This window comes from Danio rerio, chromosome 3 (assembly GCF_049306965.1).
Source record: "Danio rerio strain Tuebingen ecotype United States chromosome 3, GRCz12tu, whole genome shotgun sequence".
Lineage (NCBI taxonomy): Eukaryota > Metazoa > Chordata > Actinopteri > Cypriniformes > Danionidae > Danio > Danio rerio.
The window spans coordinates 9,547,501-9,560,195 of record NC_133178.1 but is presented as its reverse complement, the minus strand read 5'-3'; the positions used below and the strand labels follow the sequence as shown (position 1 = coordinate 9,560,195).

At 36.5% G+C, this 12,695-nt stretch overlaps 1 protein-coding gene and 1 long non-coding RNA gene across 2 annotated transcripts in view; one reads left to right on the top strand and one right to left on the bottom strand.

Moving 5' to 3' along the window:
* The window catches only part of LOC141381140 (uncharacterized), a 693,969-nt gene that overhangs the window by 22,504 nt on the left and 658,770 nt on the right, over positions 1–12,695 (bottom strand). The window lies entirely within an intron of this gene.
* Positions 4,696–10,403, top strand: LOC141381071 (butyrophilin subfamily 2 member A1-like). The gene is made up of 3 exons (XM_073943664.1): positions 4,696–4,719; positions 5,053–5,452; positions 5,543–10,403. Exons 1-3 carry the CDS (start codon positions 4,696–4,698, stop codon positions 5,917–5,919), a joined length of 801 nt encoding a protein of 266 aa, XP_073799765.1. The 3' UTR covers positions 5,920–10,403.

Here is a 12,695-nt window from a genome sequence, read left to right as displayed (position 1 = left end):
TACAGAGTCGCCACTAGAAGGCAGTATAACAATGAGTGTAAAGTTAGTTGAGGAGAAAAGAGAAAACTGTTTGTGTTCTGCTACTTTATTTCTAATGCAGGTTCAGATAATACATTTGGTGATGAGGATATCGATTACAGTTTCTTTACTGGCTCTGTGCTGAAACTGGATTACAGAAAAGCTGCTGGTAAGTGTGCACTCAAATCTGAACTCAATTCTTTAAAACACTTCAGAACATTGTTTTGACTTTGTTTGAATTTCTAAACTGATTTCAGTGTTTGTTAATTACGAATCAGGATGAGATCAGTTTATGTGCTTAATGTGGATGTTACTATGAGCTGCTCTGAATGAACAACAGTTATCTAACTGCTGAGGCTACGACAACTAAAATCCCATATCAAATCCCATATAAGATCACCTCTTTTCTCCTCTACTCACGACATGACAACCTCAAAACATTATTAATTATGAATGTGCCTCCCACAAGTGAGAGGGCTTGATAACCACTTGTGGAAAACACTTTCATCTTTCTGACACTTGCACCATTGTTTTTGCACATTTGCATCTGACACATTTCATATAAAAAATTCAATTAAAAAAAATTAATTTAAAAAACACTGCATTTATGACATGAGCATAGGAGTGGCCTTGACAAACCACCTGTAGAAACTCTTCTCGCGCTCAAAAAATGCTTATGAGCATTCTAAAGTGTGCCAGTATTTTCAGATAAACACACAGAGTAGTTCATGCATGTTTAGAGTTCATTACAGCTCCATATCACTACGCTGAAAAATAACATGATAAGAAACATCTGAACAACATCAGAACAGTGGCTTTAGCTGTGGGAACTGTATTAGCGGAATAATTCTTGGTGGGCTGTTGAATTAGTAGATAATAATGTAATGTATAGACACTCATTATGTAACCACATCACCACCACCGGTGTGCATTGCTTTCTTTTGTCAATTATTCCTTACATTTTTTGTTACCATGTTCAGTGTCTGCATCCTAATATTACTTTGCTCTTTTATAGTCTGCAAATCACAAAATTATTAAATTTTTTTCAAATGTTCAGCATTGATGTGTTGAATAAATTATTTAAAATTTTTGTGTTTTTCATACTTATCTAACAGGACTTAAAAATAACATGTTTATGAGGACCACTTGAATTCTGGTGAAAATTTATATTAAATGACATTTTGTACTTATATACTTATATATACAAATGTCTATCTAACAGTTTATATTACTAATATAAACTACCTTTATCTTTGTGGTCATTTTCTGGTATTTGATGAGTCGATGAGAGTTCTTGTCCAATGGGAAAATGCTTCACTCCATTATTCATAACAGTGTATACCGGTTTCCTATGACAGGTGATTAACTGTTGTGTTATTCTTTAAAACGACAGGGGGCGGTCAAAAGCAACCCACCGTAAAATCAGACGGATAAATGGAGAGGTAGGAAGTTTCCGGAACTACATCATATCATGAATATAATTTAATATTTTTAAACGAATTATATTTATAAATTATAATACGATTATAAGGATTTTTATAACCATTCAAGATTTTTAAAATCAAACTTTGATGCATCTCTTGCTTTTGTTCTTATTTTAGACAGTTTTACCTATTAAAGTTTATTAAATATTAATGAAAACATGGGTTACTCTACAAATATATTTTATTATGGCAAGAATAAAAGCAAAAAAAGTACACTTACAAAAAATACAGATGTTTTTTTTTATTATTAATTTGTTTTTGTTAGCCATATGTTCATCCACCATCATCACATAGTGACCTGGCCACTATCCTGAGTCTGTCATACTATTAATGTTCAGATGTACGCTGATGACACAGTTCTATATGTTCATGTGAAACTGGCAGCAAATTATTTAACCGAGGCACGAGTTCATGTATCTGATTGGTTGTGTGAATCATATCTTAATTTGAATGCAAGTAAAACGGTTTGTATGTTTTTCTCACAGTCATTGGCAGTAACCATCATCCTGATGTGTGTGTTAAAGGAGAAAAGCTCAGGGTTGTCTCTGATTTTAAATATTTAGGTCTAGTTTTAGATTCACAAGAGACATTCCAAAAATTCCAAAATCATGCCAATAAGGTCACTAAAATTGTTAAATTTAATCTGGCCAACTTCAGGCAGATACGACCTTACTTGACTAATGAAGCAGCAAAACTTTTTATGCACTCCATGATTTTTTCTCATATTACATATTGTCTTACTAGTTGGTCACACGCTAGTAAAACAGTTCTTAAATCTGTTGAATCACTTTATAAACAGGCACTTAAAGTATTTAATCAGAAGTCTATTAGGTGTCATCAATGTAATATAATACAAAAACATTATTTATTGAGCTTTGATAATATGAAATATTTGGCTGATGCTTGTGTGATTTCTATCATTTTAAATGGATATGCTCCATTATGTGAGTTTGTGACACACAAGAACAATAATGGTCAAGCAACACAATCTTTTACCAGTGGAGACTGTGCTGTACAGTTTAGACGTACAACTTCTGCATGATCAGTCTTCTCAGTTAGAGCCAGTCATTTCTAAACACACTTCCTATTGATTTAAGGGGTGCTACAAATTATTCAACTTTTAAATACAAGTTAAAGAAATGGCTAAAATCAAATCAAGTTTGTAATGATGTGTAATTCTTTTGTCTAAGATTTTAAGAAATTATTATTACATGTTTTCGTCCCTTTGTCATATGTAACTTTTCTGTTTTTGTTTGTGTGATGATGTGTTATTTTGATTTTAGGTTGCCTTTTAAAATCTGGCAGGGGGCAACAGATGAAAATTAGCCCTTGTGGCTAACTCTGGCTTATTTACAGTTTTACTGTTTATTAATGAGCATTCATTCATTTTCTTGTCGGCTTAGACCCTTTATTAATCCGGGGTCGCCACAGCGGAATGAACCGCCAACTTATCCAGCACGTTTTTACCCAGCGGATGCCCTTCCAGCCGCAACCCATCTCTGGGAAACATCCACACACACACACACACACAGACACAGACACATACACTACGGACAATTTAGCCTACCCAATTTACCTGTACCGCATGTCTTTGGACTGTGGGGGGAAACTGATCACCTGGAGAAAACCCACGCGAACGCAGGGAGAACATGCAAACTCCACACAGGAACGCCAACTGAGCCGAGGTTCAAACCAGCGACCTTCTTGCTGTGAGGCGACAGCACTGCCTACTGTGACACTGCTTCGCCTATTAATAAGCAATGTCCCTGTTGAATAAAGTTCATTCAAATTCAAAGAAGACGCCATACTAATGAATTATTGTGGGCTAAAGCCAGGCTTTACAGTTGCATTGTCCAACCAGTTGACCATGAGAGTAGACCATAAATGTCATCGTTTTATACATATCTGTGCTTCTGGTGTATTAATTTTAGACTGAGCTTCACTGAAATTTTATTACACTACAGTATTTCAACATCAAACAAATACTACTTTTGCATTTTTCACTAACAATAAATGTAGTTGCTTTTATGGCTTTGTGTTATTTATTTTTCATTTTGTGAGTCGATTATAGAAGCATCACAAATAAGAGTGTTTGCACATTTTCTTGTACTTAATACATTTAACAGTTAATGACTATATTTCTAAAGGTTTTAATAATTAAATAGAAAGAAATGATATAGAAATAGTTTTTTAAGTACTGAATATCAGGCTTTATGGATTCTGTGGATGTTACTGCTGTAAAATCGAAATAGCAATCACTACAAGCTATATGGGGCATCTGCAGCCTTTACATCCAGGCAGTTTTATGACCCAGACAGTTTTACACCCCTGTTGTTCCTGATGCATTCATTTGTGCGGTGAAAGATTAATGGCCAAATAATACAGTTGAAATCGATGTTTCCACATTATTAAATGTTCATTCATTCATTTCATTCATTCATCTTCTGCCGCTTTTCCGGGACCGGGTTCACGGGGGCAGCAGTCTTAGGAGAGAACCCCAGACTTCCCTCTCACTTCCTCCAGCTCCTCTGGAGGGATCCAGAGGCGTTCCCAGGCCAGACGAGAGGCATAGTCCTTCCAGGGTGTCCTAGGTCTTCCCCGAGTCCTCCTCCCGGTGGGACATGCCTGGAACATCTCCCTAGGTAGGCGTCCAGGAGGCATCTGAAACAGATGCCCGAGCCACCTCAGCTGACTTTTCTCGATGTGGAGGAGCAGTGGCTCTACTCCAAGCTCCTCCCGGGTGTCAGAGCTCCTCACCCTATCCATAAGAGTGCGCCCTGCCACCCTTCGAAGGAAACTCATTTTGGCCGCTTGTATCTGAGATCTTGTCCTTTCAGTCATGACCCAAAGCTTATGATCATAGGTGAAAGTAGGAATGTAGATTGACTGGTAAATCGAGAGCTTTGCCTTTCGGCTCAGCTCCTTCTTCACCACAACGGACCGGTACATCGACCTCATTACTGCTGCTACTGCACCAATCCACCTCTCAATCTCACGTTCCATCCTTCCCTCACTCCTTCCTGAACCGCCACCTTATTGTGGTTTGAGTGCCTGAGTGATCTTATGTTGTCGGGGAGTAATACCCCTGGTAGTGTCTCCCAAGGCAAACAGGTTTAGGTGACAGATCAGACTAAGTGCGGTTCAAAAACCCCTTACGAGTTCAACAACATCAAGGACTGTGACGTCGCCCGGTATGGCGCAGCCGGGGCCTGAACCCGTGAAACCCAGCTGGGCTTAGCCCGAAGTAGCGACGTGGGACCATCCTCCCACAAGCCCACCACTTCCAGGGGAAGCCGTAAGGGGCCGGTGCATTGTGGAACAGGTGGTGGTCGAAGGTTAGGACCACGACAACCCCATCGTCAGGCACAGAAACTGGCTCTTGGGACATTATTAATTGTCTTATTTATAAATATACTTTTATTTTTTTAAGGTAAATATAAAAGCTAAGTCAGAAAGTGTCATGAAGTGAGTTTAAGTATACACACACACACACGATACACTCACCACACTATTTTCAGATGTACAAAAGCCCAATTACAACTGAATTTAGATTTTCCCTCCTCCTTTTTTTGACGCATTAATCAATTATTGTGTTGTTTCAGGCTTCACTGTTCGTGGTCCCTCTGCTCCTCTGTCTGCTCCTCTGGGATCTTCAGTGGTTTTGCCCTGTTATGTTGATGAAGCTTTACCAGTGGAGGATCTGGAGGTGGAATGGAGAAGAGCAGACTCAGAGACTCTGGTTCATCTGTATCAAGATGGAGAGAGTCAAGCAGAGGTCCAGCAGCAGGATTATCATGATAGAGCTCATTTCTTTACTGAGGAGATTCAACATGGAAACTTCTCCCTCCGTCTGGACAATCTGACAGCTCAAGATGAAGGAGAATACAGGTGTACAGTTCACAGTCAGCAGGATTCTGGAGAAGCTGTGGCTCAGATAAAAGTCAGCAATGGTGAGTGAAAGCAACCTAAATTCTGCTGAAAATTCCGATTAAATGAGGTTTGATGTAATGTATGACACTACTGTATTTGTTTTCTTTCAGAGCGTTTGTTAGTATCAGGATCAAATCATCCTGCTTCTGCATATGTTGGTGAGGACGTGACTCTGAACTGCTCTGTAGACTCTCACATCACACCTAAACACATTATAGAGGCTTCATGGAGGAAAACAGATAAAGATGTAAATATTCTGGTTCTGCTGTATCAAAACAACAAGACTTTACCAGAGTCATCAAATGAACAGTTCAGAGGCAGAGTTGAGTTCTTCACTGCTGAAATCTCCAAAGGAAACTTCTCTCTCAGACTGAAGAGTGTCAGAACTGAGGATAAAGGAGTTTACATGTGTCAAGTGTTTGCTGGAGATTTATCAGCCAATGCTACTGTAGAGCTGGAGAGACTGGGTAAGGAACAAAAACAGTGAATATGCTCTAAATTTAAATGACAAACTTGCTAAAAAATATTGACACTTTGCCAATAACATTTATCATGACACATTTCGTCACCTTATAATTATAAGGTTCTATCAGACATTTTTTGTCAAAATTGAGTTATTGACATTCTTATTTTCTTATAAGTTTACAATTTAACGATTAACAATTGTTAATACAATTCAAGACGTTTTCTTTCAAAAACAAATGTTACACACATACTGTTTGCTTTATGGAATGCAAAACTTTGAAGCTCAAAATCTCAAAGCCATTCAGAACGCAGATAAAACCTTATAATTTTAAGATGACAGTTTGTCTCTGTCTTTGCCTTCAGAAGCTACACTCATATGGGATTATTGGTCATAAATGACCCATGCATTATTTTAACAGCAGAAAAACCCTAAATCATGTTTTTTTATCTTGACATTAGGTTATTTTTTTTAAATGACCCCAACATTATGTTAAAAAGATTTGTTGTTTTTTCTTCATGATAAGGCTGTACACCATTTACTTTAGTCAAAAATGTGAAACACTGATGAAATACTGCCCACTGATGAGGGAAAACCTAGACATTCACAGAGTTTGCGATAAAAATGAGGTTGATTCTTCATGTAATTTGAGGACTGAAATGAAGTTTAGCTGCTTTATTTTAGAGGTTTAGTGAAGGTGGGTCATTTTTACTCAAAGGTCAAATGGTACAGACAGATTTCTAAGACTACAGAAGGGTTAAAACAAAGTCACTTTAGAGAAATTCATTATACTCGGTCGGTGGCCATCTTTGAAATGCCTCTCGGGCAGTATGCTCAGGCATTCTGTCTGAATGGGGAAACATCAAATTCTCCAAAACTACTGGTCAAGCTTACGATTAAATTTCACATTACGGATAACCAATAAAATTAAAGAAGAACTGTCTGTTTAGTTTAATTTCTAAATGTTCGTACAGAGAGCTTAGAATCACCAAGAGTCTGAAAAATGAAAAAAAGATTGCCTTCTCGATTCGACCCCCTAGACCAGAGGTGTCAAACTCAATTCCTGTAGGGCCGAAGCCCTGCACAGTTTAGTTCCAACCCTGCTCCAACACACTTACCTGTAGGTTTCAAACACACCTGAAGGACTCAATTAGTTTGATCAGGTGTGTTTAATTAGGGTTGGAACTAAACCGTGCAGAGCTGCGGCCCTTTTGGAACTGAGTTTGACACTTGTGCCCTAGACTATCTTTTCTATGATTTTGCCATTCATATTTCAAGTTCAGTTGGAAAGAAAAGGCAAGCGCACAAGTCTTCACACTGTTTTATATATGCTGCTCAGTGACATGGACACCTCCAAGTGGTGTTGAAAAAGTCACATACTGTATTCATAAGGTATAATTCACCCAAAAATGTCATTTCTATCTTCAGAGTGATGTATTTGCTGCTGCAATCACACGGGACATGAGCTGCTGACCGTGAGGTGTTGCACAGAGAAGGCGGGCATGACAAATGTCTCATTTTTACCAGCGAATAAATCTTCTAATGATGTTATCAATGACAGATTGCAAGCACATGTCTCAAACACAGTAATTCAACATCAGAATTATGAACAGTTGTATTGAGATGTCATCACTTTACTCTGCATTAATGGCCAGGACAAATTTAAAGTCTGTTCAAGTCCACCATTCAAAGTCTATTCAATATTGAGCCTTTTAACCAACAGTAGACCTACACATAATATTATTATTGTTGTGTTCGGCTGCAATATCCTCAACACACAATGTCTATCTAACATAAAAAGGAATTACTTTAAAAGAATTAACAATCAAAACAACTAAATTACTGTTGACAATATCATGACAAATAGAAACAGTTGTTTCCTCCTCTTCAGCATCAATAATTCCGCTTGAAAGACGGAGAGAGGGAGGTCTTCATGACCTATGATCTGGTTTTTGTGTGTCTCCTGAAAACAAAGTTAAAATAGACAGACAAAGAGAGGAGCAAGGACACTGATCATTCTTACATAAAGCAGTGTATTTAACCTATTCATTAGTTAAAATCAATTCAAAGTTAAATACTCATTCAAATAATCAAATAATTATATTTGATAAAAATAATGAGAAACAGGGGTGATGAGAAAAGCATAATCGTTGATCCATGCTGAGACGGATTGGAAGGTATAAATCCGAATCCTTCAGTGGCTAAATAATAATAAATATTTATGTTTGGTGTGGTCTGAGATAAATTTGATAAATCCTTCATTTTGAGCTCAGGAAAGTGATGTGAAATAAAAACTAATTGTAATACAACACTATGAAACCATAATCCATGTGCTCATGCTCAAAAAGTGAAATGAATGAGGAGGCATGTGGACGTAACGCAAAATCTAATTCAAGTCATTTTAGCATGTTAAAGTCATATTTGTGCATATTAAATATATTTTCCCAACAACAAAATTGTGACTAGTGAAAATGCTGAGTGGCTAGTAATGTTGGAAATCTACTTGCCACAGTGGCTGGTGATCAAAAAAGTTTGTCAAGCCCTGGTTATGATAGTTATGAGTGACTGATAACGCACCTAAGTAATCTTTTTGCGTAATCTTTTTGCATTTACACCTCTGCATGTGGATTTGGGAAGCTTTTAAATTTGGGTAGGCAAAATCCAGGTGGAAATCCCAAACTAACAGCAGAGATTAACTGGTTACAGCCATGCTTAGTGAAAGTAACATCATTGTCATCATCATCATCATCATCATATTACATAAACTTTAGATTTGTCGACCTGCAAAACTCGCTGCATACCGACATCTCTGAACAAAAGTCTGTTACTCCTGTTTCACGGTGCATTAGCGGCGCATGTTTTATCGGCGTGAATGCAAACAACCGGGATTCACTAAGGGGTAAAGGCAGTGAATCAGCTACGTCAGTGACACCACCAACAATTTAGTGGCTGCATTTTATTTATTTATTGAATTATTGTGAATTTACATAAGTACATTTAAATTAATAATGGCAACAGCAAAATCATATTGGGGTGGCCAGAGTTTATCCAGAGGTGGCTGTGGCCACCCCTTGGGAGCGCCCCTGTCTCTACTCGTGGCTTCAGTCTGATAATTTCTTATCATAAAAAGTATGCCCACTAAATTCAGGCTTATTATGCCAAACACTCCTAGTAACTTCCAATTATTCCAGAATTTCATTTCCACACCTTAAGCACTTTATCAAAAGAGGTGTGGTTATTTATTTATTTTATTCAGTTATTGTTATTTAGCAATATAATTCAAATAAAAATTTTCAAGATTAAAATTTTTTATAACAATCGATTCCAAAGGGGAATCAAAACTCGTGAAAAATATGCTCCAATGAAAAATTAAAGTACCAAAATATCAGTAAACTCTAATGTCAAAACTTGTACACTGATTAAAATGAGGAATTCAAAATTCTAACATTATAGGTTATCAGTGACTCTATTTTTCTTTTTAAGATCGCTGTTCTTTGCCCCTCTTCTGTGATAGCACACTTCCTCGTTGTCATCTGTAGGCCTGCACTACTATCAGGTTGCTTCCATGCATTGAGGTTACTGCGTGTTCAGCTCCTACCCCAATACATGCTTGCACTCCCTATTTAGTTAGACGTCCCCTCTTGGCATGAGGGCAGCGGGTCAATCATTTGTTGATGCTATCTGGCCCAATTATGAGTTATTAACTTGGCTGAGGCTTGACCCAGATATGGTCCATTTTTGGCCCTTGTCTGGAAGCCAGGCTTGGTTCTGTCATGTACCGTAATTCAATGCGGCATGTAGGCCAAGCAAATCTGATTGTGTGGGCCAGAGCTGGGCCAGTGAAATTTTGCTATGTGGGAAGAGTAGGAACCAACAAAGACTGAAAACTAAATTGTGCAACAGGATTTGGTAACATTCTCAAATCAAACCTGATTAAACACTGTATTGTATAACTGCAGTCGTCAGTATTTGAAGTGGATCAAATGGTTTTCAGAATGGTTTTCAGGCAAGAGAAGATGATTGATTTAGGACAACTCTGGTGAAAGTTTTTGATCCACTTCAGATGTTGACGCCTGTATTGTGTTTCTTGTGATTTCTTCATGTAAAGATCAGTTGCTTTACATTAAATTGATCCCAAAAGTGGTTTGTTTATTTAAAAATGTGTTGAATATATTGTACAGTGTACTTTATTTACAGATATTTTGTAAATGTGAATTGATCTTTGAGTGTTTTATGAGATAACTGAACATGTTTTGTAAATATTTGTGGATATTGCCTGTTTTGTGTTTGTCAGTTCTGATTATCACTCCACATAGTGTTTATTGTTTAAGCTAACAGTGAAGTTTATCAGAACTGACTGCCAAATCTGTTCAACAACGGTATATGTGTATTTCAAATGAGCATCAGTTTTGTAAAGTGTTGGAATAATTTCATGTAAGTGCAGTTCAGTATGTTGACTGTATAGACATGAAGACTTTAAATAAGATAATAAAGCTGTTACATTTATCTTATTTGTCTTTAGTTTCTTAATTTCTGTTCATACCACATTAATACTTAGCAGATTTACTAAGCTCAGTGATGAGATAATGCAATGTGCCTCAGTGCAAAACACTTGATGGATCCACATCAGCTCGTCCTCTTTTCATAATCTGTGCTGAAACTGGATTATAGAAAAGCTGCAGGTAAGTGTTGAACTCAATTCTGAACTCAATTTTTGATAACATTTCAGAAAACTGCATTTGTTTCGTCTTCAAAGGTATTAAACAGCCACTAGAGGGCAGTGTCTAACAACAAGAGTGAAGTTAGTAAAGGAAAGAAAAGAGAAAACTCTTCTGCTGCTTATTTTTGGCTGATGAACATTGTAATGTGTTCCATTATTCTTATATAAGCAGTTAAAGTAGTTCTAGCAGGTTTTGAGCGCATTATTCTATAAAGAAATTACATATCTGTATAAATTTAGGTATTAATGGTAACTGTTAATAATGATATTAATCTTTAATATTCCTCAGATTTTTATGACACTGTTATTAACTTCAATAGTTTTACTGTATAAACCTCTACACTCAAAGCAAATTGTTGGCTTTAATATTGTCAGCAGGTTCCACATAAATGAATTAAGTTGCAGTTAAGTTACGTTTTTAGTAAACCGAAGTTAATTACGTAAAGCGAATGCATTTTTATAGGTTTAGTCAATTTAACCTTGTCAATTTAAAGTTACACAAAGTTATGTGTAATAAAATGAAATGACACTGAAAAAAAAAGTTTTGAACATGTGAAGAAAGGGAGGTTTAAAAATGCAGTGAAAGCCCAGACAGCAGCTGGCATCTCTCAGTAGTTCTTCAGCAACCCTCTGCCCTTCCCCAGTGTAAATGAATATCAGCTGCTTCGGTCCAACATCTACTATTAGCAGCAGGATGAAGATGAAACCAGGTTGGATACTTCAGAACAATGATCCAAAACAGCCAAGAAAACTTTCAAATGCTCTGAGAAAGAAAATCAAGCTGTGGAATGATGACCGAACCATCAAGATTTTGAGTCTGTTGAAGTCTGTGAGAAACTCACACCGGAGCAATGCTTGTGGCTTCATTCTCCACATGAGAGGCGTCTTTAAGCTGTCCTTATCAAAAAAAAAGAGTTTTATATAAAGTATTAAATACATTTCAGCACTTTCTCCTTCTGTTATTCCATTATACACAACTAATTTCTCAGATTTTATTTTTATTTTTTATGATTGTACTGTTTGGGTTTTCTCCAAAATCTGCTTAAAATCCATGTCAACAGCTCCTCTAGAAATATTATTCCCAGGAAAAAAATCAAGATGAGCTCAATACTTATTTTCCTACTGCTTATGGTGGGTCACTGATTTGTTTGTATATAATACTTTGTGAAATTAGCATTAGTGAAATGAATCAAAACACTTACCTGAAACACACACACACACACACACACACACACACACACACACACACACACACACACACACACACACACACACACACACACACACACACATTACTTAAATCATATAAATATTTGTAAATACTGTACTATATTGACCCGCCTTTGCAATATATTTTATTCAACTACAAAGAAAAAAAACATTAATAGAAACAGCAGTGTAAATATGCTCATAATTCAAAGATCAAGTCCAGCAATTTCAAATTGTAAATAAATAAATGAACAACCAAACATTAAAATGTATAATATTGTCACATCTGTGTGTATCTGACATTTTGGCAATGTACAGGGTCTACAGAGGCTGATTTATTGTGATATTAATTTTGTTGAAATTATTTATTAATGGTGTAAACAACTTTATCTATTCTAACAGGTAGGGTTCTTTCAAGGTAAGTGTGGATCTTCACTCAACACAGCTCTTATGTGTGCATGAATGTATGATTCTATTGATAACACAAAACATTTAACTCTGTTTGTATCAATAGTAAATCCATAATGTTGTTTTCTAATGCAGGTCTACAGACAGTCAAAGCAAGTCCCCTCATATACATCAACTTGAGGTAATGTGTTCATGGGATAATTCACTCAAAAATGAAAATCTGTTTATTTTTCTCTCTGTTCTGTTGAACAAAAAAGATGTTTTGAAGAATGTTGGAAAACGGTTGCCATTGACTTATCAAATACTATGAAAGACAAAGGTTACACATTTTCAGCTTTCTTCAAAACATCTGGAACTAGTTGAGGTTAACTTGAAAAGTTTACTATCATCTATCTATCTATCTATCTATCTATCTATCTATCTATCTATCTATCTATCTATCTATCTATCTATCTATCTATCT